At 42.8% G+C, this 27,522-nt stretch overlaps 1 protein-coding gene across 10 annotated transcripts in view; it reads right to left on the bottom strand.

Moving 5' to 3' along the window:
* Positions 1-4,144: 4,144 nt before the first annotated feature.
* sgcg (sarcoglycan, gamma) overlaps positions 4,145-27,522 on the bottom strand; it is a 620,033-nt gene continuing 596,655 nt past the window's right edge. For all 10 annotated transcript variants that reach the window (XM_063054200.1, XM_063054198.1, XM_063054202.1 and 7 more), the window contains 2 exons: positions 9,458-9,581; positions 4,145-5,104 (listed from right to left, as the gene is read on the bottom strand). In XM_063054200.1, coding sequence (XP_062910270.1) covers positions 4,931-5,104; positions 9,458-9,581 — 298 coding nt within the window. In that variant the 3' untranslated portion in view covers positions 4,145-4,930. The remainder of the gene's footprint in view (positions 5,105-9,457; positions 9,582-27,522) is intronic.

Genomic DNA, 27,522 nt, shown 5'->3' with positions numbered 1-27,522 from the left:
GGGACAAACACTCCACGGGAGGGATGTGTAAGATCCTTCATGATATTGCTGACCTTTTCTGACACCTTTCTGTACATATGTCCCTGATGCTGGGTAGGCTGGTACCGGTCTGATATGTTGGGCCATTTTGACAACCTCAACCTAGAACCTTCCTCTCCTTTGCAGGGCAGTTTCCGTACCAAGCAGTGATGCAGCTTGTTAGGATGCTCCCTTCTCTGCCTCTGTAGAAGGTCGTCAGTATTGATGTACATTGGTGAACGTCTGTATGGTGGGAGTCATGAGGATCAGTGACCCCCCCCACCCCCCATGAGGCTGCCGGGGTCAGAGGTTGGTGTGAGCCTAGATGTCGAGGCCCAAAATTCAAACCTGTGGTTGGTGAATCCTGGGGTCGATAGCCAGACATGGGCAATGTCTGCAGGGCAAAGCTGAAGATTAAATTTTAAAGCTCGGCATGTCTGGAAGTAGAAGCCAGAAGGTTGAAGAACAACGTCGGTGAGTGCGGAGGTAGAGGATGGAAGAAGTCACCAGACTGATGCCCTCTAGGTCACCAGGATTGGAGGTCGGTGAACACAGGTTGGCAAAGTCTGAAATTGGAAGCTTGATGTCTGTCAGTCTAGGACCAAGAACCTCTCCTGGGGTGAGAGGAGTGAGAGAGAGTGTGTGTGTGTGTGTGTGTGTGTGTGTGTGAGAGAGAGAGAGAGAGAAATGTGCTTGTTTTGCTGTTGTTTTCTTGCTTTACTGTGGTCATTGCTGTTGCTGCTGCTGCTTGAGCTGCTCTGCTGAAAATTTTGGGCATGCAATGTTGACACCAGAATGTGTGGTGACATTTGTGGGCTGCCCCCAGCACATCCTTGACTGTGTTTGTTATTAACGCAAGTGATGTATTTCACTGTATATGTGTTTTAATGTACATATGACAAACAAATATGAGTCTGAATAAATCTAAATCTGAAGCCCTGAATAATATATTGGCATAGTAACAGTAAACTCTGAAATTTTTGTTAAATCAAGACTATTCAGACTTATAATGATTAAACACTGGCAATTCCCTTCAGAATAACCAGCTGCAGCCAGCACTGTTCATCTCAATGTAATAAACGTAAGTCCCAGCTTTACCTGACATTTTCTGTGTTCTACATTTTGTTTCACAATTGTATCCCTCTCTCCTCTAAGACATAACATTATGATTAATAATCATATATCACCAACATCATTTCTGTCATCTGGAGAATCTCCAATCCATTGCATACATTGCTTTCTTCTCTCATACATTGCCTTTCTTCTCTCTACCCCCCTACACCTCTCTGGAACTTAAAACAAAGTTATCTTCTCACCTATTCAGTTGTGATGAAAGGTGATTGACCCAAGAGGTTATTCACTGATGCTGCCTGAACTGTTGGGTATTTCCTGCATATTCTGTTTTTATTTCAAGGCAGGGCTGTACTTCCTCCGTTAAATGATCCTGTGCAGCAGCTGGTCTGCCCAGTCTATCATTAACTTATAGTTGTGCTCCAAAGTTAGATCAAACACTTTCAAAATAGTAATCAGTTGTTTTTCTGAACAGAATTGAAAGCTGAAACAGAAGTAATGGAGTATTTCCAGAAAGTATCTGAAACAAACCTTGAACCAAACATCTTTCTGGCTTCTTCCCATATTCCTTCCAGTCCTGCTGAAGGATTTTGACTCAAGACATGGACTGTTTATTTTTCTCCACAGATGCTGTCTAACCTGCTGAGTTCCTCCAGTATTTTGTGTGTGTTTCTTTAAATCAAAAGCAGCTTTATCCCTTAGTATCATAGAGACTGTGTGGGTGGAATACTTAAAACAACTGGAGGATTACTCTTTACTTATTCGTAAGAAAGAATTTGGGGAACTTGAATTAGCACTGCACTGAAGTTTTTAAGTTTCTGTTGTGGAAAAGTGTTATAGTGAATGTTGACCTGAATAACTTACAGTAGTCACTACTATTTACAGAACAAAATTGATCAGGCTGTCAACAGTACCTCACTAGAGTCCTCTGTCCTGGGCCAGCCTTAAACATTATCTCGAGGTGTAGCCCATCTTCTCGGTGTATCCTTCCTCTTCCACCGGTGAGCTCTTTGGACCTCCTGCAGCACTGGGTTTTTACAGGATGGGGTTGCTAGATCCACACTCAAACATTCTCCTTTCACAGCCAGGCTTAGGATGGCCCATGGCTGAGTCTGGCCACTAGCATGATGGTTAAAGTTGCTGCTGTCCGTATTTGCCGAGCATGTTGTGCATGCTATGTTAAGCTGCCACTTTACTCTGAGAGTGACTGATACTAGTATTAATGTCTAATTAAACCCATTGTGAGATTTTTAGATAAATGGCTTCTTCTGGCAGTCAGTTATTTCCAAACAGAAGCTGATGGTGCCCAAAATTTGGATACTTTAGAGAAGTCACTGAGTTCCTACTTGAAATTATTAGTAAAATTATTTGAACTAATATTTTTTTTCCTCAGTATTTAATTCTCTGCCTGCTCTTACAGTTCATGTGACAGAATAATGTCAGTTCTGGCAACTACTAAGAAGAAATTGCATGTCAGTTTTATTTTAGTCACCCTCTTCCCTACATTAGTTGCAGAGCTTCATTTATTCCCAATATTTTGCTGATCAATATTTCTAATTATGGGTTCTTGTGTCCCATGCTGTATTGTATTATGTATGTAAAATATGTTTTGTTCTATTACAACTTTTGCAGGCCTTAAAGTTGATGGCGTTGGCTACAGTGTTCACTTGATTTGGCGAGCGAGCATTGAAAGCACATCCACGAAAGTTAATGATATTGAGGTGTTTGCACAAGGGCAAAGTATAATTCAGAAGCAGGTTTTTTTATCACCAATATATGTTATGAAATTTATTGTTTTGTGGCAGCAGTAGTATAATACATAAAATATTACAATAATTGATAGTAAGAAATACAATAATTAAATAGTGCAAAAGCAAAATAGTGAGATAGTGTTCTTGCGTTCATGGACCATTCAGAAATTCGGTGGCTGAGAGGAAGAAACTGTTCCTAAAATGCTGTATGTACCACCTCCCACAGAAGGTGGTGAATTTCTGGAATTCCCCACACTGAAGTGTCGTGGAGACTAAATCATTAGAGGGGATCTTAAAGAGGAAATAGATTTTTTTTCCCAAAATCAGGGAATTGAGGGCAATGGAGAAATGGCATAGATAGGAAGATAACACTTGGGATGGTTAGCCCCGATCATGTTGAATGGTAGGGCAGTCTTAATAGGCAGGTGGCCAAATTCTGCTCCTGTTTTTCTATGTTCTAATGATATAAACAATAACTTGTTACATTCTTATCTTCCTGGCATCATGGAAAGATAGGGTTTGAAAGAGAGCTTTTGGCATATTTGCCTTCACAAGTCCAGGCTTTGAGTACAGAGTTGGGATGTTTTGTTGAAGTTGTATAAGACATTAGTGACATCTAATTTGTAGTGACGTGTGCAGTTCTGGTCACTTACCTACAGGAAAGATATCAATAAGCTAGAAAGAGTGAAGTGAAAATGTATAAATATGTTCTGGGGCTTGAGGACCAGAGCCATAGGGGAAGTTGAGAAGTTTGTAACTTATTCCCTGGAGTGCAAGGGGATGAGGGGAGATCTTATATAAGATTATGAGGGATATAGACTGGGTGAAACCATGCAGACTTTTCCCCCCTCAGATTGGGTCAGACTAGAATGACAAGTCACAAGTTTCAGGTGAAGATTGAAATATTTAACCTTCTTCATTCAAAGGGTGGTTCGGTTTTAATATGGATAACCTGCTAGTGGAAGTGGTAGATGTGGGTTCAGTTGCAACATTTAAGAGAAACTTGGTTAGATACTTCAATGGGAGGGGGTTGGAGCCCTGTCATCTAGGTGCAAGTAGATGGGACTTGGCAGAAGACCATGCCAGCATGGACTAGATGAACCAAAGGGCCTGTTTCTGTGTTAAATAATTGGTTTTACTTTCAGCACCCTTTAAAGAAGTGAATTCCACATTATGACAACTTGCACCAAAAGAAAATTCCCTTCTTTGCCTCTCTAATTCTTTGTCCATTCGGCCAAAATATGCTTAGTGACTCTCCAGCTAAATGTACATTAATCAGGAGAAAATAATCGTGCACACACAGATAGGGTTGGTGTAATTTTATTTTTATACATTTCAACATAGCTTTATAAAAAGACTAAGAAAGGGTACTGCAGTTTTAATACCGTGGTTCACATACAGATGGTAAAACTTTGGATACTTTATTCCACATTGTAGTTTTGTACAAAAAGCACAGCTCTTGTGGTTCAAGTGTTATTGCAGAAAAAGGAAAAAGAATTATTGCATAGAGATCTAGCAGACACAGGTTAAAATCAACCATGTCCCTGCTGTTAAGTGTATCAAAATTTAATTACATACAATGTACTTTTATTATTAAAAAATGAACCTCACAGCTCGGCAGAAGAAGGAGTTGGAAGATGTAGACGTCAGACTGATGCACTGATAGAAAATATTGATCTGTAATTCAGAAACCATAATCTTTCCTATAAAAATGTTTTGATATAGGAGCTGAAGAACCATTGATAGTAAATCTCATTTCAATCCATTATGTGGGGCCGTTAACAATGTTGTCTGCACAGCAATGGCAATCGAGCTCAAGTCATTTTTTGCTTCTACTATTTTGACAAGAATGTTCTGAATTGTGCTCTTTTTGTCCATTTGTAAATAGATATTTTTTCTATACTGGGGTAATCAGGGGTTCAGTTTAATAGCTCAGATCATGAGACATATTCATGGAAGGAACTTTTTTACCACTTTCTTTGTGACGCTATGGCACTGATAATTGCGACTGCATTTATTGAGAAAATATTCAGGTTTTCAAAAGCTCTAGGTGACGTGCCAAGATCTCATTTGAGAAGAAACCAAGATGCTCACTGGCAGACCCGACTGTAATCCTGGCAGGTGGACCCGATGCCCGCGACTGACAGGTAGAGCTTTCCATCTGGACAGACACAGACCTCGTAAAGTCCCTGAGAGCTTCCAGGTCCACCCAGTGAGCCATGGGGCAACTTGGGTAGTTTCACTGTCTCGGCATCTAGCACCAACTGTTAATGAATGGAAACAACAAGGTTGTTTAAATGTTTCACTGCAACACTTGTATCGCAACACTTTTTATACAAATAATACAAATCATTCAGTTTGAAACTCATTCAATTGTTTTTATCCAGTGTAGTTTTCTTGGATGTGCTACAATGCCTGAAAAATCCTCAGTGGTGATATCAATATAATTTGACATCTTTCCTTCTCTTCACATCAGGGTATAGACAAGGAAGTTGCGAATAATTTCCATGCCCGGTGCGGTTTTGAGTGGCTGGGCATTCAGATTGTATAGGATCCAGAATAACAAATCTCTGCCCAGTTTGATGTTCCACAACTTTCTTCCAGATTATAAAAAAGAGCTAAGTCCACGAAACTGCAAGCCTACATCCTGTATTCCACTATTACTGCTTCATTTACTCTGGGCCTAATTATATCAATACAGGTCACATCAGCTTGAATGTGGAGGCAAGTTTAATAGGATAAGATGATTCACCTGCTGTTACAGTTGTGGACTGTGAATGCTTTCTGTGTAGAAGCATGCCATTACCATCGTCCATTGAGTGTGACTTTTATTGACTCACCCTTTCTCACATAGAGGGATTTAATTTTGGGGACGATGTTTGGACAAGAGGAGATGGTGGCAGTTTGTTGAGATCCATCAAAGGCATGGAAGACTCAGCTGCTGCCGTTGGAGGTTGTGGGCCGAAGAACTCTGGGCAGCATTAGATTCAGGGGAAGTGGTTACAGTTTACTGACCTATTCACTGACACCACCATCTACACGAGTTCCAGCAGCCCATCTCCAGCACACACCAGCAGTGTGAATTTTCTTTCACCTCTGACCTTCATGCTGAGGTGTCTTGCCGGGTTGTTTCTGGGCATTATAACTGAAAACCTCGGTGTTGACACATACTGCAAATTACAAATAAATTCATTCTGTAGCCAGTGATTTTATCAGATTCCCACAGCCATGAGACAGACTGCTGATAATTTACTGCATGACTGAGTCCCTCATGCCCAATGAATCCAAGGTACCTCCAATGACCAATCAACGTGCCTAATTGTACATCAGAAAGAAAGGCCATCACTCTGCTTGCATCACCTATTCGGGACAGAAGCACATTGAACAAGGGGCTGGACTGGGTTTAATGGAATTTGCTGTCCCTTCCTGGCAGCTACATGGACGTTCTTCCTTCACACAGCTCCTGAGGATGGCACGGCTGGCCTGCAAGTGCCCACGACTTTGGACAGTGTACCCAGACACCCCACACCTGCACTCTGTGACTGCCCTTTGACAGGTTAAAAGCAAGACCTGATTTAAGTTAATAAATTTTAAAAATTAACACTTTAACAAAAATATAAATATACAGTGAAAAAATGCTACTCAGTTCAATTTTTTTTTGACGATCAGTAACCCTATTTAAATAAGTGAAGATGTGTTGGGGCAAAGCTCATGGAGTGAATCTGGACGCTTTGCTCTGTAGGTCCTGGATTCACGACTGAAGCTCAAGCCGCCTGCATCTGACCTCCACCGTCTGTAATTGTGCACTGCCGTGCAGAAACAGAACAGCAGTCCAGACAATGCCGATGTCGCAGATGATTCTCTGTGTTTTCCCATCACACATATTTATGCTGAGCAAGTTCTCAGTCCCAGCAGTCTTCAACAGAAAATAAGACTCCTGCAGCAGCACAGTCTCCCTTGCTGATGACAGAAGGCAGAAAAACACAGCAAGGAAATCAGTGCAACAGAGACTGCCAGGTCAAATTGCAGAAGATAGCAAATGAAGAACCAAGAACCATGAAGGTTGACCATTTCAGAACTCAGCAAAGGAGGACTAAGAAATTGATAAGGTAGAATAAGGGTATATTTGACTAGAAATATAAAATAATTCTATGGATTTGTGAGAAGGAATATATCAAATAATTGGGGCTTACCAATACAGATGGAAGAACTTATAATGGGGGAAAAGGAAATGGTAGAGAAATAAAGAAATAATTTTAATCTGTCTCCACAGATACAAATACAAAACACATGCCTAAGAACGAGGATGGGGTTTTTCATATGATGTACTAGGATTAACATTGGCAACCCAACTATTCATGCCCCATATCAAGGGTAACGGAGGGGCAATTTTTCACTCAGAGGGTGGTGAATATAAGGGACAAGCTGCCAGAGGAAGTGATAGGTGCAGATACACTTTCAATGTTTAAAAGCCATTTAAGCAGGAAAGATTTAGGGGGATATGGACCAAGTGCAAGCAAATGGGACTAGCTCACGATTACAGTTTACCAAGCATGGATAAGTTGGACCAATGGGCCTGTTTCTGTGCTGAATGACTCCAAGACCACATGATGGCAGAGGAGAAGTTCACTGATGGTACAAAACTTGGCAACATTGTGAGTAGGGGGAAGGATGTAGAGGCATTGAGAGGATATGGAACAGAATATAGAAACTGAGTGAGTGGGTATGCAATATGGAAAATGCGAGATTGATAAATAAAACAAAAAAAGTAGAGTGATTTTTAGATGTTGACAGACAGAAATGTTGATGTTCAGAGGGCCTGTAAGTACATAAGTCACTGAAAAGTAATTTGCTGAACAGCAAGCACTTAGGAGAGCAAGTGACACATTACGCATTAGAGAGGGGATTTAAGTAGTAAAGAGGCCTTACTGCAATTAAATAAGACCATGACAATGATATTCAATACAATTCTGGTCTTGTTACCTAACGAAGAATATATGTATGTGTCCTAAAGGGGGAGCAGTCAATATCAATGAAACTGATTCCAGATTGGATTGATTTATGATATGAGGGAAGATTGCGTAGACCACGCCTGATTCCTCTTGTTTGAAGAATAAAAGTTATCTTACTGAAGATTACAAAATTCTTACCAGGCTTGGCAGGCTGCATGTAGAGAGGAGGATTTCCCCAGCAAAGCAATCTAGAACCGGGGGCTGCAGTATCGCTATCTTGGACTGAAAAGAGAAGGGTCTTATTCACTCAGTGAGAGGTGAATCTTTAGAATTCTCTATCTAGTAGGGTTGGGGACTCTCAGTTGAGTTTTTCCAAAACAGAAATTGAGCTTTCTGGATATGAAGGGAATCAAGGAATATGGGAATAGTGCTGGACAGTGGTGCAGCGGGAGACCAGCCATGACCTTGATGAAATAGTGAATCAACTCAAAGGGCAAGATGGCTCAGTCCTGCTCCTAATTGCTATGTTCTCAGGATTATCTGAGTAGCCCTGGGAGAAACACCTGTCCAGCAGCATCATTACTGAATGAGGAGAAAGCCCTCTGCATTCTGGCTTCAGCTTGGTTGTAGGCAGAGGAAGCAAAGGCTGAGTTTGAGGCCTTTGCTGTAGAAGTGCTGTAGCAGTTACTGATCATTGTGTAGAGGTCCTTCCAGTGTGCCCCTGCAGCAATTATCTAAGGTTCGCTGTCAGAAATGGGTCTCTCATGACAGGAGCTCTATAAGCAACAAATCATAAACACAAGAGATTCTGCAGATGCTGGAAATCCTGAGCAGTACAGACAAAAAGCTGGAGCAACGCAGTCGGTCAGAGGGAAATAAACAGTCATTTTGTTTACATTACTCTGGAAACGTGCTTATTCTGACTGCAGTGCCCAGGAACTTCTGCTCCCTAAGGCAGTCTAGTGGGAAAGTCATTTGCTCTTTCAGGTTGCACTCTACCATTTGGGCGTCAGTCTTGTCTGAGGAAGTGATTATCGTCAAAGATGTGGACTGGTAGCTTACCAGGAATGAGGTATCTGGTGCAAAAAGAAAGCGATCTGAATATCCTGGGCTCCAGCAGCAGGAATTACGGCAATCCACATCGGGGTGGCAACGTAAGGTGTTTCATTATCTTTTCTTCTTGTCGCTTTCGAAGTGTTATTCATTATTAATTACCCTCACAATACCAAAAGAGTCATGTTGAAGTTAAATTTGACATTGGGCATTATAACTCATTGAACTCCAGGAATGTGCTCTGATCTCAGCGGTGGATTAGACACAACCCTCTGCTGTCCACAGTAATGAAATTCAAGAGAGATTCAACATAATACAGAGATCCTTAGCAAGTGGCATTATCACAGAGTATCTTTCCTGATAGAGATCAAGTAAACAGAGAATGAATCAGTATGGCTTGATATTTCAGTTAAGGGGAACATGGTATGAGACAACTTTGGTTGTGCAGAATTAAACACAATTTTTAAAAAGTGAAAGGAAAAAATGCTTGATCTTCTCTTTAAAATAATGCATGCAACTGAATTGTTTCTTAATCTGGATTTGCAATACAATGCTGGAACCATTTTGGAGGACAGAAATAAAGTTGTCCTTGTGGATTTGAACTGTACTCACCATTCCTTCACTGGTGTGAAAAATGATGTCCCTCTGAGAAGAGGCTTCAATGTTTCCAGCTCGTGCTTTGATCTGAACACCTTTTGGTGCATCCATGCTCAAACAGCGAGTTGGAGATTCCAGCCTAAGGGCAAGAAAGGTCACATTTAGAGAACTGAAGGTGACACGGATCTTGTTCTGATCTATAAACAATGTTCCTTATTATACACAATTATTGTATTTTGCCACAGCTTGCATTTATGTTGCACACTTATTGCAAGGAAAACAACCCAAAGATTATGATGCATAATTTGCAAAAAGGCAAATATAAAGGCAATTTGCATAATACATAGAGAATACCAGTAAAGGTAACCTCTCAAAAGATTTTCCAGCACATAATTCTTTGTAACTCCGCCATCTCCAATGGGATACCACCACCAAGCTCATCTTTCTCTTCCCCCTCCCCCACTTTCTGCTTTCCACAGGGATTGCTCCCTATGTGACTCCCTTGTCCATTCGTCCCTCTGCACTGATCACCCTCCTGGTACTTCCCATTGCAAGTGGAACATGTACTACACCTCCTCCCTCACTACTATTTAGGGCCCCAAATAGCCCTTTCAGGTGAGGTGACACTTCACCTGTGAGTCTATTGGGGTCATATACTGTGTTTGGCGCTCCTGGTAAGGCCTCTTGTATATTGGTGAGACCCAACATAGTTTGGGAGATCGCTTCGCCAAGCACCCATGCTCCACCTGCCAGAAAAAAGCGGTATCTCCCAATGGCCACCCATTTTAATTCTACTTCCCATTCTCACTTCGACATGTCCATCCATGGTCTCCTCAACTGTCATGATGAGGTCACACTCAGGTTGGAGGAGCAACAACTTATATTCCGTCTGGGTAGCCCCCAACCTGATGGCATGAACATCGATCTCACGAAATTTCGGTAATGACCCCCCTTCTCTATACCCCATCCCCTTTACCCTCTCTCACCTTTATCTCCTTGCCTGCCCATTGTCTCTCTCTGGTGCTCCTCCCCCTTTTTCTTTCTTCCATGGCCTTCTGTCCTCTACTATTAGATTCCCCCTTCTCCAGCCCAGTGTCCCTTTCACCAAACAACTTCCCAGCTTTTCACCCCTCCCCTCTTCCCTCTCAGTTTCACCTGTCACCTTGTGTTTCTCCGTCTCCTCTCCCTGCCCTCTGACCCGAACTACTCATCATTTTTTCTCCAGGCCTGCTGAAGGGTTTCAGCCTAAAATGTCACTGTGCTCTTTTCCATAGATGCTGCTTGGCCTGCTGAGTTCCTTTAGCATTTTGTGTGTGTTAAAAAGATTTTGATGCATGCATTATCCATGGCTATCATAGCTCCCAATTATTAAGAGCTTTCATTCAATTTAATTAGAACAAAATCTTTTCTCTGGGCATGTAATTATGAGCGAGATTCTCTGTTGACAAGTGTGTGGAGTAAGTAATGTTATGATGGGGGGGGGGACACATCGATTCAGACCATGAGAGGCCTGCGTCGGGCATTTTCATGCCTTACAAGGTGCAGATTGGAAGTCTGTGTGGGGCACCACTCCTTGCACAGACACTAGAGCAATGTGTGATTAAGTGCCTTGCTCAAGGGCACAAACACGCTGCCACAGCTGAGGCTCGAACTAGTGACCTTGAGGTAACTAGATGAACGCCTTAACCACTTGGCCACATGCCCAACACATGATGAACTTTAGTAAAATATTCTAACACAATATCTGATGAATAATCTCTGACCTGACATGTTAATTTTGTTTCTTTTTCCACAGACGCTGCTTGGCTTTCTGAGTATTTCAGGCATTTTCTGGTTTTATAATTCCATTACATTCTCGACCTCTTTTTAAGAAAGATATTGAGAGGCAGAATTGTTAATTTCTGAACCCAGGGCTTTGGCAGCTGAAGGCATGGCTGCCAATGGTGTGATTGTAGTTGGGGGTAATCAGGAAGTTTGAAATGGAACAAGACGAGTATCCAGAAGAGTTATAAAAGCAGAAAATAGTGGAAACACTCCGCAAGCCAGGCAGCATCTGCAGAAAGAGAAAGAGAGTTAAGGTGTTAGGTTAGAGACCCTTTGTCAGATGTTATGACACAACATAAGATACTACTACATCATACATTATTTACTGTACTTCACATACTTTCAGCAGAAATGTTACTCACAACTGCACACCTGGGCAAAGAAGTTTTTTTTTCAAATGAATGATAGCTCTTAATAACTGGGTTCACATGACAGCAGTGGATAACAAACTCTTTACACAGTGCATGCATCATCAGCTTTGGATAGGTTCCCTTTACTGTTAGACATTCTCCACATAATGTGTAAATTATATTTGTGATGTTTCTTTTCAGATTCTGCTGATAAAAGCTTTGTGAAGAATACCTATGACCCATCAACCAAAGGTAGGAGAGCAGATAAAAAAATGCAGCAAAAAGATTTGGTGTTTATTTGTAAGGTCACTGGATTAATCATGAAAATGACATTGAGCTAGTCAAAGACATCAGGTATGCAAACATTCTATACATCTGGATGCAAATTCCTATGTTCAGCAGATGGGCAGCAATGCAAAGTAGATCACACACTCACCTCACAACAGGCTCAAACAGGCAAAAGATGGTTCATTCAGCTCACCGTGGGGTACACCTCTGTGTTATGCTACTATGAGGTGGGGCATAACTCTGCGCTATATACTCACATTGCAAGGCAGTCATTACCATTGCTGTACCTTCAAAACTATCTAATATATGCTCAAATGTCAATTATGGCACACTACAGGAGACTGAACACAAAAATTGAGAATAACTCTCCTTTGTAGTCCTGAACTTTGGATTCATCATTAGATCAGACTCTTGAATAACCCCCTCAGGTGGATGTAACAGCACCCTTTACCATATTTTTGTACAGTTTTGGTCTCCAAATTTGAGGAAGGACATTCTTGCTATTGAGTGAGTGCAGCGGAGGTTCACGAGGTTAATCCCCGGGATGGCGGGACTGTCATATGTTGAAAGATTGGAGTGACTGGGCTTATATACACTGGAATTAGAAGAATGAGAGGGGATCTGATTGAAACATATAAGGTTATTAAGGGATTGGACATGCTAGAGGCAGGAAACATGTTCCCGATGTTGGGGGAGTCCAGAACCAGAGGCCACAAATTGAGAATAAGGGGTAAGCCATTTAGAACGGAGTTGAGGAAAAACTTTTTCACCCAGAGAGTTGTGGATCTGTGGAATGCTCTGCCTCAGAAGGCAGTGGAGGCCAATTCTCTGGATGCTTTCAAGAAGGAGTTAGATAGAGCTCTTAATGATAGTGGAGTCAAGAGAAATGGGAGAAGGCAGGAACAGGGTACTGACTGTGGATGATCAGCCATGATCACAGTGAATGGTGGTGCTGGCTCAAAGGGCCAAATGGCCTACTCCTGCACCTATTGTCTATTGTCTGTTGTCTATTTAATGGAAGTACAGGGGGTGGGGGACATCTCAAGACATCTTGAGTAATAATCTTCAGTCATCATCATGGCAGCCACGGTAGCGTAGGATTAGCATGACGCTCTTCCGGCTTGGAGCACCAGAGTTTAGAGTTCAGTCCCAGCATCCTCTGTAAGAAGTCTCTGTACGTGTTCCCTAGAATGCATGGATTTCCCCAGGGGCTCCGGTTTCCTCCCACAGCCCAGTCAGATTAATTGGTCATTGCAAATTGTTCCATGATTGGGTTAGGGTTTGGATTGTTGGGTCTTGCTGGGCGGTGCGGCAGGAAGGGCCAGAAGGGCCTATTCCACACTGTATCTCCAAACAAATAAACTAAAATCAGGCTGCAGGTCATTCTTACATCATTGTTCTGAAGGAGTTTCCTGTGTGTAAATTGGCTGCTTCATCAAACTTTAAAACACCTTGGGATGTCATGAAAGGGATTCTCTAAGTACAAGGCCCTCATTATTAATTATTGTAGATACATTTATAAACAAATATAAAAGGTAGAAAGGAAAACACCAGATCAATGGGATTAAGAAATAAAAACGAACTTAGAGTTGTACCACGTATTTTACGAACGTTAAGATCTCCTCAAATGCTTCATAGAAGAACTGATAGCTTCCAAACAAGAGCCAACACAGGTGCAAGCACAACAACTGTAATGGGTCCTTTAGTGTGGTGGCGTCTTTAAAGTTTTGAAGTGTTTAGATCATTACTATTTATGAAGCATTTATCGCTCTTCAAACAGTATTTTCAAATAGCCTGATGCGGTTTTAATTGTCTTGAGAATCTCTCGGTCTTCAAGCAGACTTTTAGAAGCATTTAACAATGTTCAACTGAACAATCCAATTTTTATTTTGGTACTATCAATATGGGTAATGAGTAAAAAACCTTATTAAATATATTAAAAGCTTAAAAAAAGTCTTACATAAGTTCTAGCCATGCACGATTCCACATGAGATAAACTCCCGGATAAAAAGTTATGAAACTAATTTTAGCCTTCATACTGAAGGTAATAAATGAAAGCCTGGTTACTGTGGAAATATTCACTGTAAGTACCATGACAGTTGCTCAGCCAATTAGTTTGATCAAATCAAGTAGCATATGTAAGTTAGCATTTTACATCTGGACAGAATCACAGCGAATGTTATGTACCAATAATAACATTTCAATGTTATGGACCCACATCAGGACTGAATTTTGTTGCCTCAGTCGCTCTCATTATCAGGCATCTTATTCTGGGTTTTACAGAGTTAGCTTACAAGGAACTGAACAGAGAATCAATGATGATCTTCCAGGTAACAGTGAAGGGAATTTGTGTAAATATAAAGATAGGCTTTATTTGTCACATGTACATTGAAGCATTGAACATACTGTATGCTTAAATCAACAGCTATCACCAAGCTTCCGACACCAACGTAGCATGCCCACAGCTACCAATTCAGAGATACATGGCGCTCTCTGCTTTGTAAAGTACAAAATTGCAGGCCTTGGGAAACACTAGGGTGATGAAGGGCCCTCGTGCACTTGGCTCCATCTGCTCATCATCCCTCACCCCTTCCTCAGTCCACCAATCATCTGCTGGCCTCTGCCTCATGCCCCTCCTCTTGTCCTCATTACTGTGGCCATATTCCGTCTCCACTCTCAGTCCTGATGCAGGGTCCTGACTCAAAACAACAACTATTTCTTCCCCCCCCAGATACTCCTTAACTCTCTGACCCCCCCCGCCCACAAAAGATTACATGGTGCTCCAGTTTCCTGCATCTTCCAATCAACAGGCAGAGTTTGTTGGTGGCTCTTGGCTGATGCCAGTGGAAGGTCAGAACTACCTTGGGGATCGAGCCTCCTCATCTTGTCTCTAGGGGACCATAGGCAGGTCATGGCAGGTAACACGCATCTGAAAGAAACGCAGCTGCTTGGATCAGATCAGGACGATCCAGTGGGAAAACATTCAAGGAAGGGGTGCAGGAGAAGGAACGTGATGTTGCAGCAAAACAGATTATTTTCTACTTTTTCCCCCAAGCCAATAAAAATTATCTTTGTGCTCCTGTATAGCCGGCTGGAGTACATTCTCTTTAGCTTTAATAGCCTGAATCTAATACAATGACATACAGTCTTGTCTTGTTGAGATTCTCTGGCACTGAGAAATTGTGTCTTTGATCCTGCACTGGGTTGAAGCTGAATTCCATGGGGATTAGAGGAAACAGGATTAGGAGAAAACTGGGAATCTAAGTAACATTTTTAATTAGTTAATTTTGCTTTAATATTTTTAACTATTTATGGGTGATTAGAATTTTATTTTTCGCTTCAACAGAGGGTTATCTTACTTTCAAGCGTTTCAAGTGCTGACGGGGACTTCTGAGAAGCAGGACCTCCTCAAAGCAAAGGCTGCTGCGTGGAAGTTCAAACCAGACTACTGACCGCGATGCGGCTGGCTGGTGTGATTGCATTCAGATCACACAATCTGAGGACACAGCCAATGAAGTGGCAATTCCTCGCAGGACAGAAAGAATGTTGGGCCTACAGATTAATGCTAGTAAAGACATGATAGCATAATTATTAGCTAGCACTGAAATAAATTTGCTATTAAAGCTTGTAAGTACTCTTAATTTCTTTTAATCACAAATTGAATAAAAGTGTGTATAAATTACTGGCAGCTGATATGACTTGGATTAGGAAGATTCTTTTCTACACTAATCAGTTTAAAGTGATATAATACATTTAGTTCATGAATAGAAAAAAAATCCAATTTGAAAAGATTCAAACTTGGGAGTAATCAGATTATTCCAAAACTCGTGCATGTCACCCATTGGTACTAAATACAGTATCATTGCGTTGTGACTGCACTGATGCCAACGTTGTGGCTCACCAATGGGACGAAGATGGCAATTCATCTTTCTGGGCTATTCTTTGTGTTGTCCATAGTATTCTCACATTCCAGGTACCATAGTCCACGTCTCTCATCTTTTGGTTTCAGTAATGTTGATCACACTGAGTATGGTTTCCCATCCAGGAAAGATGGGGCAGACAACAGTTGAGGCATCTTATGTAGTGTAGCCCCTCCCAGACTGAGGTGAGATTAGGGCTGCTGTGGCAAAAGGGTACCCTTGTTCCAACACAGTTCCCTGGTGACCAGCATGTGTGTGCTGCCTGTGCGCAGAAATTTGACTACACCCCTCTGGTTTTAGAGACCTGTCTCTATCCTGAGAGCTCCATTGTCATGGGGCTCCTGTGTCAAACAGAAGCCTGCACGCGTCATGATTAGTGTGGGGACTCATGTGTATCTGGGTTGACTTCATTTTGGCAGTCAGTGGGTGGGTTTAACAGTATGGTGGACCAGGACATCAGGGCATGAGGTCCTTTAACATGTGCCGGACGATGCTGAGGATGTTCTACGAGTCTGTGGTGGCCAGTGCTATCATGTTTGCTGTTGTGTGCTGGTGCAGCAGGCTGAGGGTGGCAGACACCAACAGAATCAACAAACTCATTTGTAAGGCCAGTGATGTTGTGGGGATGGAACTGAACTCACTGACGGTGGTGTCTGAAAAGAGGATGCTGTCCAAGTTGCATGCCATCTTGGACAATGTCTCCCATCCACTACATAACGTACTGGATGGGCACAGGAGTACATTCAGCCAGAGACTCATTCCACAGAGATGCAATACAGAGCGTCATAGGAAGTCATTCCTGCCTGTGGCCATCAAACTTTACAACTCCTCCCTTGGAGGGTCAGACACCCTGAGCCGATAGGCTTGTCCTGGATTTATTTCATAATTTACTGGCATAATTTACATATTACTATTTAACTATTTATTACTATTTTTCTATTACTATTATTTCCATGACTATTACTATTACTATTTCTATTACTACGTATTATTTATGGTGCAACTGTAATAAAAACCAAATTCCCCCGGGATCAATAAAGTATGACTATGACTGCTACTATGGGGCCTCTCCCCGGTGCAGCCTTCACAGTATTTCCCCACCCGCTCTGCCACTGAGGACATTTAAAATCGTTTCTCACATTCTGCTCCCCCTCAAATTTACTGGCTGTAGGTAACCTGCTGAGATTGGAAGCTCCAGGCACTCTGCATCTTTGGGGTTGTTTGAACACACATTCCTTCCCCCACAGTAAGACAAGAAAATACAGAGGTCTTATGGCTGTTAGTTCTATTTTCCTTTGTAAAACCTTCAGTAATTTTATACAACACATACTGTATGTTGTATCATCTGTAGTGCGTGTATTTATTATGATTTTATCTGTGACGTTAATTCAGTTTTAATGAATATTTTGTAAAAATCCTGGATTGTGCAGCACTCTGAGTCTCAGATAGTTTTGACCACCCAGGAAGGGTCAGGCTGATTCCAGGTGTTAGAAATTGCTAAATGCAGATACTAAGGAACTTTAGCCAACAGGAATCTTGGGATGGGGGGATGAAAAGGAGGGGCGATCCTACCCTGGCTGGAGGATTAACTCACACAAAGAAAGATGGCTCTGGTTTTGAAGCCAGGGTTCTCAGTTCATTGCTGCTGTGTTCCTCAGGGTGGCGCTATAGGCTCAGTCATCTTCACCTGCATCACCGCTCATTTGCCTTCCAGCATTACTTGAGAAATAGAGGCATTCAAGGTTCAAGATTGTTTAAGGTCATTTCCAATACACAAATGTACTGGAGAACAAAATAATTGTTATTCTGGATTTGATGTAGCACAAAAGACACAATAAGATAAAGAGCACAATAAGTAAAAAAACAATGAATATAAATACACAAGATAGCTTATATACATAGAGTAATTGTATGTTCATAAAGGCATAGGAGTGGCTGTATATAAGGTGGCTGACAGGAAATGATAAAGTAGTGGTGGTTGGGGATGTGGAAGGGTGGGTTAGTGGAAAGGTGGAAGTGTTGATCAGCCTTCTGCTTGGGGAAAGTAACTGTTTTTGAGTCTGGTAGTCCTAGCGTGGATGCTAAGTAGCCTCCTCCCTGATGGGAGTAGGACAAGCAGTCCATGAGCAGGGTTGGTGGGATTGCTCATGATGTTACTGGCCTTTTTCTGTCACCTTTTTGTATATACGTCCTTGGTGGTGGGAGGCTGGTGCCAGTGATGCATTGGGCAGTTTTGACTACCTGTTGTAGAGCTCCCTGTTCACCGCCGCGCAGTTTCCGTACCAAGCAGTGATGTAGATGTTAGGATGCTCTCTTCTGCACGTCTGTAGAATGATGTGAGTATAGATGTGCATAGTCCAGCTCTCTTGAGCCTCCGCAGCAAGTAGAGGAGTTGGTGAGTTTTCCTGATGGTACAGAGTGTGCTCTGGAACCATGTGAGATTGTGTGAGATGTGTACTTCCTTGAAATTGAAACTGCTTGCAGTTTTCACTGCTGTGCTGCAGAGGTAAGGGGGGAGGGGATGAGTCCTGTGAGTTCTCCTGAAGTTGATAACCATCTCTGTTGTCCTGTTGACACTAAGGAAGAGGTTGTTTGCCTGATATCAGGCCTCGAGCTCTTCCAGCTCCTCTCCTAGGTTGTCTCATCGTTGTTGGTGATGAGTCCCACTGTCATGTCATCGGCGAACTTGACAATGTGATTACTCGGGTGTTTGGCCGCGCAGTCACTTGTGAGCAGAATATAGGAGTGGGTTCAGCACACAGCTTTGGGGGGCACCCACATTGAGAATGATGGGGAGGGAGGAGCGGTTGTACATCCTGACTATCTGAGGAATGGTTAGGACATCCAACACCCAGCTGCACAGTGTTGAGTTTGGAATGACGAGTAGGAGTTTGCTCACCAAGGCTTGAGGGACAATAGCGTTGAATGCTGAACTGAAATCCAGAAACAGCATTCTGACGTAAGTGTCCTTGTTTTCTAGGTGTGTCAGGGCCAGGTACATGGCATCTGTCGTAGGGCAGTTCTGTCAGTAAGCATTTTGCTGAATGTCTGGAAGGAATGCCGTTTCTGGTATGTGCCATTAGCAGCTGTTCAAAGCACTTCATGATGACTGATGTCAATGTCACCGGGCAAGTAGTCATTGGATTCGGAATGTGTTGGGTTCTTTAGTACAGGGATGAGGATGGCTGACCTGAAGCATGTAGTGAAGTGTTGAAGATGTCCATGAAGAAGTCAGTGAACCGGTCTGAACAATCCCTGAGTACTTGGCCTGGGATGTTGTTCTGGCCCAGCTGCCTTTTGAGGGTTGACTCTCTGCTGCGTCCTTCTCACATCTACTGTTGCTCCAGGTGGCTGCTCACCAGGGAGGAGTAGCTTTTGTGGCTGGTGTGGTGTTGGTATGCCTTGAAGCATGTATAAAAGGTGTTTGGAGTGTCAGGGAGGGAGGCATCACTGGTACAGTCGACACTGCTTTTACATGAATAGTCAGTACTGCTCTTGATGCCCAGCTACATATGCCAGGGTTCATGATAATTATCGGGCTGGTGTTCCTGTATTTTTTGTGCGTAGATCTTTTCCCTCCTGATGCCTAAGATGAAGTTTTCCCCTGTCTGCTCTGAGAGCTGTTTTGTCTCTAGAGCTGAAGGCAGTGTCCCATGCTTTTGTTAGGGAGTGGACCTTTGCGTTTAGGCAGGGCTTCTGGCTGGGCCATGAGAAGATCCTTTTTTAGGTATTAAAGTCATCTACACACCTACTAATGTGGTCAATAACAGCTTCTCCATTTGTGGTGACCTCCTCGAATATCTCCCAGTTAGTTTGTTCAAAACAAAGCTGTGGCATAGAGATTGCCTGATTAAGGTGATGAGTGAAGAGTGATGTTCCTCTTCACTGAAGATTAGTCACCCTACCTTTGGAAAGACATACAGTACTTGCAATTGAGGAAGTGCGAGCAGCTTGACTCCTGGCATAAATGGGCAGACAGTGTTGCCAGATGAGGAGGGATTAAGCAGTGTAGGCATATACCCTGTAGTATTGAGGAGAATGATAGATCATCTTATTGAGGTGCAGGTAATTCTTACAGAGTAGCTGAAGAGATGATGTTTCCCTGATATCACAAGCTCAAAATAAGCGATCAACCAATCAAGACTGAGGTGAGAGGGAAGTTGTTCTCTTTGATGTTTGAATGTTGCATATTCTATGTAGTAAGACGGACATCACTCCATTAACCACTTCCATTCCTTCTTACATTTTTTTTAGCCATTGTGGTGTTCGTTAGAATTCAAAGACAGCAGATATTTTATCACTGGTCGAGCAATTTCACACCTTGGAACCATCTTTGGCAGACACAAAAGTGTCTGAAGTTTCAACTGAAGATTTGCTCTCTGATAAATCAGAGTGGAAAACATTATTTCACAAGCTTAATATTCAGTATGAGCTGAAATTGCCTCATAGGTCCCCCCTTCCATTTTAGGGGGCGTGGCTGAGGAGCTGCTTGGAGGAGAAATGTGTTTTATTGAAACTGTCTGCCTGATTAACCAAAAACTAACCCGCACAGCCATTTGAATACAGCCAGTGACTAGGTGTACACTAACCAGTCACGAAGTGTTATCTGTGTTTTAAAAGTCAGACTGGATGTCAGATTATCATGTGAGTAAACCGTTAAATTTTACACAGTTAACTGCTGTGGTTTTGTGACTTTGCAGCCAGCAGCCATCACCATAGGATTCCTGATGAGTGTGTTGCCACACAGCATGGCAGCAGAGCCAGTGTGAGTGGAAAGCAGCATCACTTCCTTCATGCCTGAAGCTTTTTAAAGCTTCTAATATGGCTTGACAGGACCTTAAAACTACTGGTTCTTTTGCTAATGAGAAAATCATTCAGCGCAACAGATTTGACCTCCAGACTATCTCTGAGAAAGTTTCTCTATTGTTTTTAAACGAGTTTTGAATGAAAGAGTGAATATCCCAGCTCCCCCCCCCCCACCTACAACCAGTCAAGTATTAAACATAAGTGTAAGAGATTCTGAAAATGCTGGAAATCCAGAGTGAAACATACAAAATGCTGAAACTCAGCAGGTCGTGCAGCATCTATGGAGTTGACATTTCAGAAGGTAGAAGAATCCAAAATAAGAAGGTGGTGGATTGAGGGAGTGGGGTGGGGGGGGGGAAGGGAAGTAGTACAAGCTACACAAGGTGATAGGTGAAGTCAAGTGAGGAGGAAGGGAGGTGGGTGGGAAGAGGGCATGAAGTGAGAAGCTGCAAAGTGAGAGGTGGAGGAGGTAAAGATTGAAGAAGGAATTTGATAGAAGAGGACAGTGGACCATGGAAGAAAGGAAAGGAAAGAGGGGCACCAGAGGGAGATGATCGGCAGGTGAGGAGAAGTGAAGAGGTAAGAAGGCAACCAGAGAGGCAAATGGAAGATGGAGGAAGGGGGAGGGGGAAAGATTACTGGAAGTTAGAGAAATCTATGTTCATGCCATCAAGTCGGAGGCTACCCAGCCAGAGTATAAGATGTTGCTCCTCCAAACTGAGAATGGCCTCATTGTGGCGGTAGAGGAGGCCATGAACTGACATGTTGGAATGGGAATGTGGATTGGAATTAAAATGGCTGGCCACTGGGAAATTCTGCTTGTTACAGACAGAGTGAAATTGCTCCACAAGCCAGTCACCCAATCTACATCAGGTCTCACTAATCTAGATGAGGCCCTCTGAGGAGTACTGACTACAGTAGATGACCTTGCACAACCTTCAGGTGAAGTTTTGCCTCATCAGTAAGGACTGTTTGGAGCCTTGAATGGACGTGAGTAAGGTGAATGGAAGATGTTGCACTTCCGTCGAATGAAAAAGGGTATCATGGTGAGACTGATTACTGTGGAGAGCGGGGGTGGGAGGGGAGGGGGAAGTAAAGATGTGTTTGTACATCTAGGATGTGAAGGATTGCGTTGAAGATGGCGGAAGTTGCAGAGGATGCTGTACGGATGTGGAGGCTCATAGGTGAGGACGTGTAACTCTATCCCTGTTAAGGTGGCAGAGAGATGGGGTGAGTGCAAATGTCCGGGAAATAGAGGAGATGTGGGTGAGGGCAGTATCAATGGTGAAGAAAGGGAAACACCGCTCTTTGAAGAAGGAGGAATTTCTGATTATCAGGAAAGGAGAGCCTCAGACTGGACACAGTGTGGTGGAGAATGGAGGAACTGAGAAAAGGGGATGACATTTTTATAGGTGACGGGGTGGAAAGAAATATAGTCAAGATGGCAGTAATAGTCAGTAGGTTTATAACAGATATTTGTAGACAGTTTGTTCCCAGAGATGAAGATAGAGAGATTGATAAAGGGGAGAGATGTATCAGAAGTAGGCCAAGTGAATTTAAGGGCAGGGTGGAAGATGAAGTCACATTTGATGAAATTGCTGAGCTAGGCATGAAGCAGCAGAAAGAGTCAGGGAGCATTACCAGTGAAGACTTGGAACATGGACTGTTCCTTGTAGTGAACCAAAAGGCAGACATTACTGGAGACTATGCAGGTAGCCATGGCCACACCTTGGGTTTGGAGAAAGTAGGAGGAGCTGAAAGAAAAATTGTTAAGTGTGAGGACCAGTTCTGCCAAATGGAGGAAGGTGAAGCTGGAGGGAAGGTGGTTGGGTCTGTTGTCAAGAAAAAATGTGGAGAGCTTTAAGCCCTTCCTGATGGGTGATAGAAGTGTTTAGGGTCTGGACATCCATGTTGAAAATGAGGCAATCACGGCCAAGGAACTAAAAGTTGTTGAAGAGATCAAGAGCAGGTTAAACATTGTGTATGTAAGTGGGAAGGAACCGACCAAGGGGGATTAAATGGATTTGAGGTATGTGGGCAAGAGCTCAGGGGGTAGCAGCAGGTAGAAACAATGGACCATCAGGTTAAAGTATTAAAACATCTCACTTTCGGCAAATATAAAAATAAATGCTGAAACACGAACAGAAAATGCTGGAAGCACTCAGAAGGCTATCATTTGATCTGAAAAGTTAATTCATTTCTCTTCCCACAGATGCTGTCTGACCTTTTGAGTATTTCCAACGTTTTCTGTTTGATCAGGGTTGGTGCGTCTATTTGTACCCATGTCACCTTGGGAGGAATCAGGGTCATTTCCCAACAAACATGAGACTCATTTAGCTTGGCAAACCCTGTCTGCAAAGTGATCCCCAACAGTCAGTGGGAAATAAATAGCTTTTCCCGTTTTCAAGATTCATGGCAATTGAGCGAATACATGTCCTACAAGGTTTATACCCACATCTAACTTCTCATTATCATTGTTGAAAGAGATGGAAACTGCACAATAGTATCCATGTACATTGTCACTGCAATGTCTTTATTTCAATCACTGCTCAGCCAATGCGTCAATCAAGATCTCTGTAGTCACCTTGGGACTTGGAAACTCTTTTGTATTGTTAAAACAGTGGCATATAGTGGTAAAAGGAACTTTACCCAAAGCTGAGCAATCATCTCTACATTCCAGGCTGTCATAACACCCTGGAAACTGTGAAAACTGTGATTCCTAGCTTACTTCCAGGATTTTCATCTGCTCTAGCACCTTTATCCTGGTGTGAAACTTCCCAAAAACACATAAGCAAAGGTGCAACACCCAAAATTTGTCTCAAGCACTTTACACAACCTCACTGATATGAAGAATGTCAGTTCTTATTTACTGACAAGGTCACCAACTTTTGCAGCCCTATTTTTTCTGAAACTGTGCTGGTCAAAGAGCCAACACTGAAACTACATTCTCAGTTTTGACTGAGAACAGTGACCACCTGCACCCTCATCTACACCCTCATTCAGCTTTTTCAGCAGGGCTCAAGGTCATAGTCAGTCTCAGTTTCCTGGCCTCATGGTTATTCCAGATTGCTGATCTCAAACACTCCTAACAGTTTGCTGCTTTACAAAAGCGACCCAAACTCCATCATCAAGGAGAAGGACATCATTGACTTTTCCTCCGAGGAGAAAGCAGAATTTTTTCTGCATTACCCTCCTGCCCAAAATGCAGGTGCTCAAAGACTACCCTCACACTGTGACAGAGGACACCCTGGTAACTTTCTGTCAGGATACCAGCTTGGAGCACCGGAATGTCTCCATGCTCCATTGTAGGAAAAGGAGATCTCCTGCAGGTACTATTTTTCACATCTGAGTTTAAATTCCTCTGCGTTTCCGGGAATCATTCTTTTACCTTTGGAGCTCCCACTCTAGTAAGTAGCAATGTTCCCAAGCAATAGGGAGAATGATACTTGCATTGCAGCTTGTCACTTTGAAAGCTGGCTCCTGAGGTCACAGGTCAGTGCTTGTAAATAGGAGATCCAACATGGAACATGGATGCTGGATCCAATATCCAACAATAGGCGATCCATCATGGAAAGCTGACAACGTTGTTCTAGAACGTACTTAAAAAATCACACTGAAAAATGGGATTGTTAAAACAAGTGTCAGCAACACATTCAGTGCTTTTTAAAGTCCATTAAAATGTAATTTCATGGATTCCTTTACTAAGGGATGTGGTAAGCCAGGATGCACGGTCAATGCCAGCTGGACAGAATATTTCACACCTTTGAGATGCTCCGACTTAGCTTCCTAACTCTGACCCCTTCATTTGTTTTTAAACGGTAAGAGGAAGCAGCAAATTCAACCTGCGGAGGAAAACAAGGCAAGAAGATGCACGCACGCTCAACGTATTAGGAAAAGTTTCTTCCCCTCTGCCAATGCGCTGCTGTCACAAAACAACAAATATCATAATGTACAGTACATCAGTGATAATAAATCTGGTTTTGATTCTGAACAACAATGTAAAAAGTGATCATTTCTTATTCTGCATGAGATATCAACCCTTTTGTAACTCTATTCTTTCAAACAGATAAAAAAAATCCTTGAAATAATGATTTCTCATGAGGTTATGAGGTGTATTTTGATTTAACTTGTTTTAACATAAATGTGAGATCTATGGGTATTTTAGACAGAGAACTCAGTTCTACCATTTGTAGGTAGAGTACTGGACTAGACACTAAGTAAACAACATCCAGTATCACAGGAAGTGATGAACAGCTGAGTGGTTAATGTCTGGGTAACCTGTACTTTAGTTATTAATGATGACAATATTGTTTCAGTTTGCAGATCATTACATGATTCATTCATTCTGTGCTTGCCTGCTGAACTGATAGTACTCTACTGTCTTTCAATGAAGGACAGTCACACCGTAGAAGCCTCGTAAAACCCACGCTAATTTTCTTCCCAAGTTTTTCATCATAATTAGTATGTCGTCTTAGTCATCACTGCCACAGATTTCACTTACGTACTGGTGTGCAGCTCCTTCTGCTTGGATGCTGTAAAAGGGATTTGCTTCTGTACAGACAATAAGGAGGCAAATTGCCTTCAGCTTCCTGCATGAGCTACAGTCCAGTGTGCAAAACCAGCTCCTGGAGACTTAATTAACCCTGACATTCTGCCCGATTTCAACATGGAGGCGGTATCCATGGGGGATGGCCATAAGAAGTGTTGTGTGGTTGGGAAACAGGTTTTTCCAGTCAGAAAATAATTGGTTAGATGGTGTTTCTCTCCACACGGCAGCATGATTGATGGACTGGACACCTTACAAGCAAGAAGACTACATCGGAGAAAAAAAAACTTGAAACTGTAATCTGCCTTTAATAAATTGAAGACAGTCCCAAGGAATTTCACAGCTCTGTAAGTACTTTTTGAAGTGGAGTCATCCTTATAATGTCGTAAATGCTGATTTGTATTAAGAAACTTTGCAGAAAGAGCAAAGCAATAAAAATCAAGTGATTCTTTTTGAGTAATATCAACTGAGGGATAAATATCTGCCAGGATATCAGGGATAAATCACCCCTTTCCAAAATAATGCAATGGAGTCCTTTCAAATCAGTTGAAAGAGCAGAAGGGCCATTGATTTGAAATCTAACCTGAAAACCTGTACTAGTCATCCAACACTTGGTTGGGACAGCAACTCTCTGAGGATCATCACCTTGTCGTGGTGGAGAGGCTTGTGAGTTCTGAGATTTGGAGCTTAGCTCCTGGTAGGGTCACCCAAGGCCGTAAGGTCAAGGGAGAGGATCATGACAAAGAGAAATCCAACCGAGAGCTCAGTGGCGGAACTGGCGGAGTGATGGAAGATGACGACACATCACAGTGGCAGTGAATGTGGAAGAAAGCTGCAACAGTAAAGGGTTGCCAGTTGTCTTGCATTGCATATCACTGGATCCTGGCTCCAATCTGTCAAGAACTGGGTGGTGGCAGCCCGTGCATCAGCCTCCCCACATTAAAAATGTCATGTCAGGTGTTCTCCATGAAGGGTATAACCCCTTGGGAGTGCATCGTACTTGACTCGAGTGATTGCATTACGACTACTGCACGGAAGAGTCAGCTTAGATATTTGCGCTCAGATGCTGGGAGTGAGCATTGATCCGAAGCTCTCTGTCTCAGAGGCAAGATACCACTTGATTCAAGGCACTTAGACTGAAGTTGATGAAAGCACAGGACAAAGACCTTGTGTTACCTATTTACCTATATCATAGCAGTATTGAGGTGGGCGAGAGAAATTAATGTCCACTTACTTCTGCCTTCCAGCAATGTCTTTGGAATGCTCTGTCAAATGTGATGGTGTCATTGAATTTAGAGGATTGACAACTGGGTGTAGCAGCCCTCTGCCCTGGAAATCCAGTTCCTTGCTGCTGAGTGGTTGGACGCAGTGGGAGGTTCCTGAACACAGTCTGAATTAGCAAAATGCCTGTTCAAGTGCTGAAGAGGTGGTCATAATTTTAATATCCTGGCTGCACTAAAATTTAGCAGTTAAATCACCAGTCACTGAGCACTTTTACTCCCTGGGAATCCCAGGAGTACTTTGACAACTAATTTTGGCAGTGTTTGGTTGCATCATAAATGCAGTCTCTGGCCAATCCTGACATGAAACAGTCAGAAGAAGGTGGTGCCAGTGAGCAATGCTATCAAGGGCAACACCTTCAAGACGGTTTATGAAGCTACTCCTTCATGCTTGCCACTGTGGGAGCCTGTGATCTACTGTCCGGAGACTGTAACCTGCTGTTCAGCGCCTCTGGTCTACACTGTGTTTTCGGGCTGTCTCCGTGAGGTTGCGAGCAGTGTGGAGGTCAGGAAGCCTGGAGACGGCATGACAATGAATGATTGACTCCATTTCTCACTGATCTCACCAACTTGAAGCACTGAACAAGATTGAAGTCATTGGGGCAGGTGTTCAGCACCATCTACCAGCCTCTCACTCGCTGTTGCCGGAGGAAGGTGTCTACGTGTGATTGTCTCTATCTCTCTCTCTCTCTAGCTTGGTGCTCCCGAGGGAAGGTCCTTGCATTCGAATGATCACTCTCTCTCCCTTGAGATGGTGCCAGAGCAAGGTTTAATCCACACTGTTTGCAGATCGTGGACTCTAATTCACGTTATGATGTGTTTCTAGTTTTCTGATGGCCCCTTTTGTCTATTGCGATTTCAAATCGGGGAGGCTTGCAAATAACGACCACTGAGCTGAACTGAAATATGCCTTTTGATTGTGTGTTTTATATTCTGTGTCTCTTGCTCTTCTTTTGTTGCCGTTTGATCGATTTGGTTCTTTTTGCACGTGGGGGGAGGGGGTTTTGATGCTTTTTCCTTGATGGTTCTTCCTTGTTTCGTGGCTGTCTGTGGGGAAGACTATCCC

The sequence above is a fragment of the Mobula hypostoma genome, chromosome 7, assembly GCF_963921235.1.
Source record: "Mobula hypostoma chromosome 7, sMobHyp1.1, whole genome shotgun sequence".
NCBI classification, from domain to species: Eukaryota; Metazoa; Chordata; class Chondrichthyes; order Myliobatiformes; family Myliobatidae; genus Mobula; species Mobula hypostoma.
Note: the sequence above shows the minus strand (reverse complement) of the source record. Positions and strands in the feature narration are given on the sequence as shown.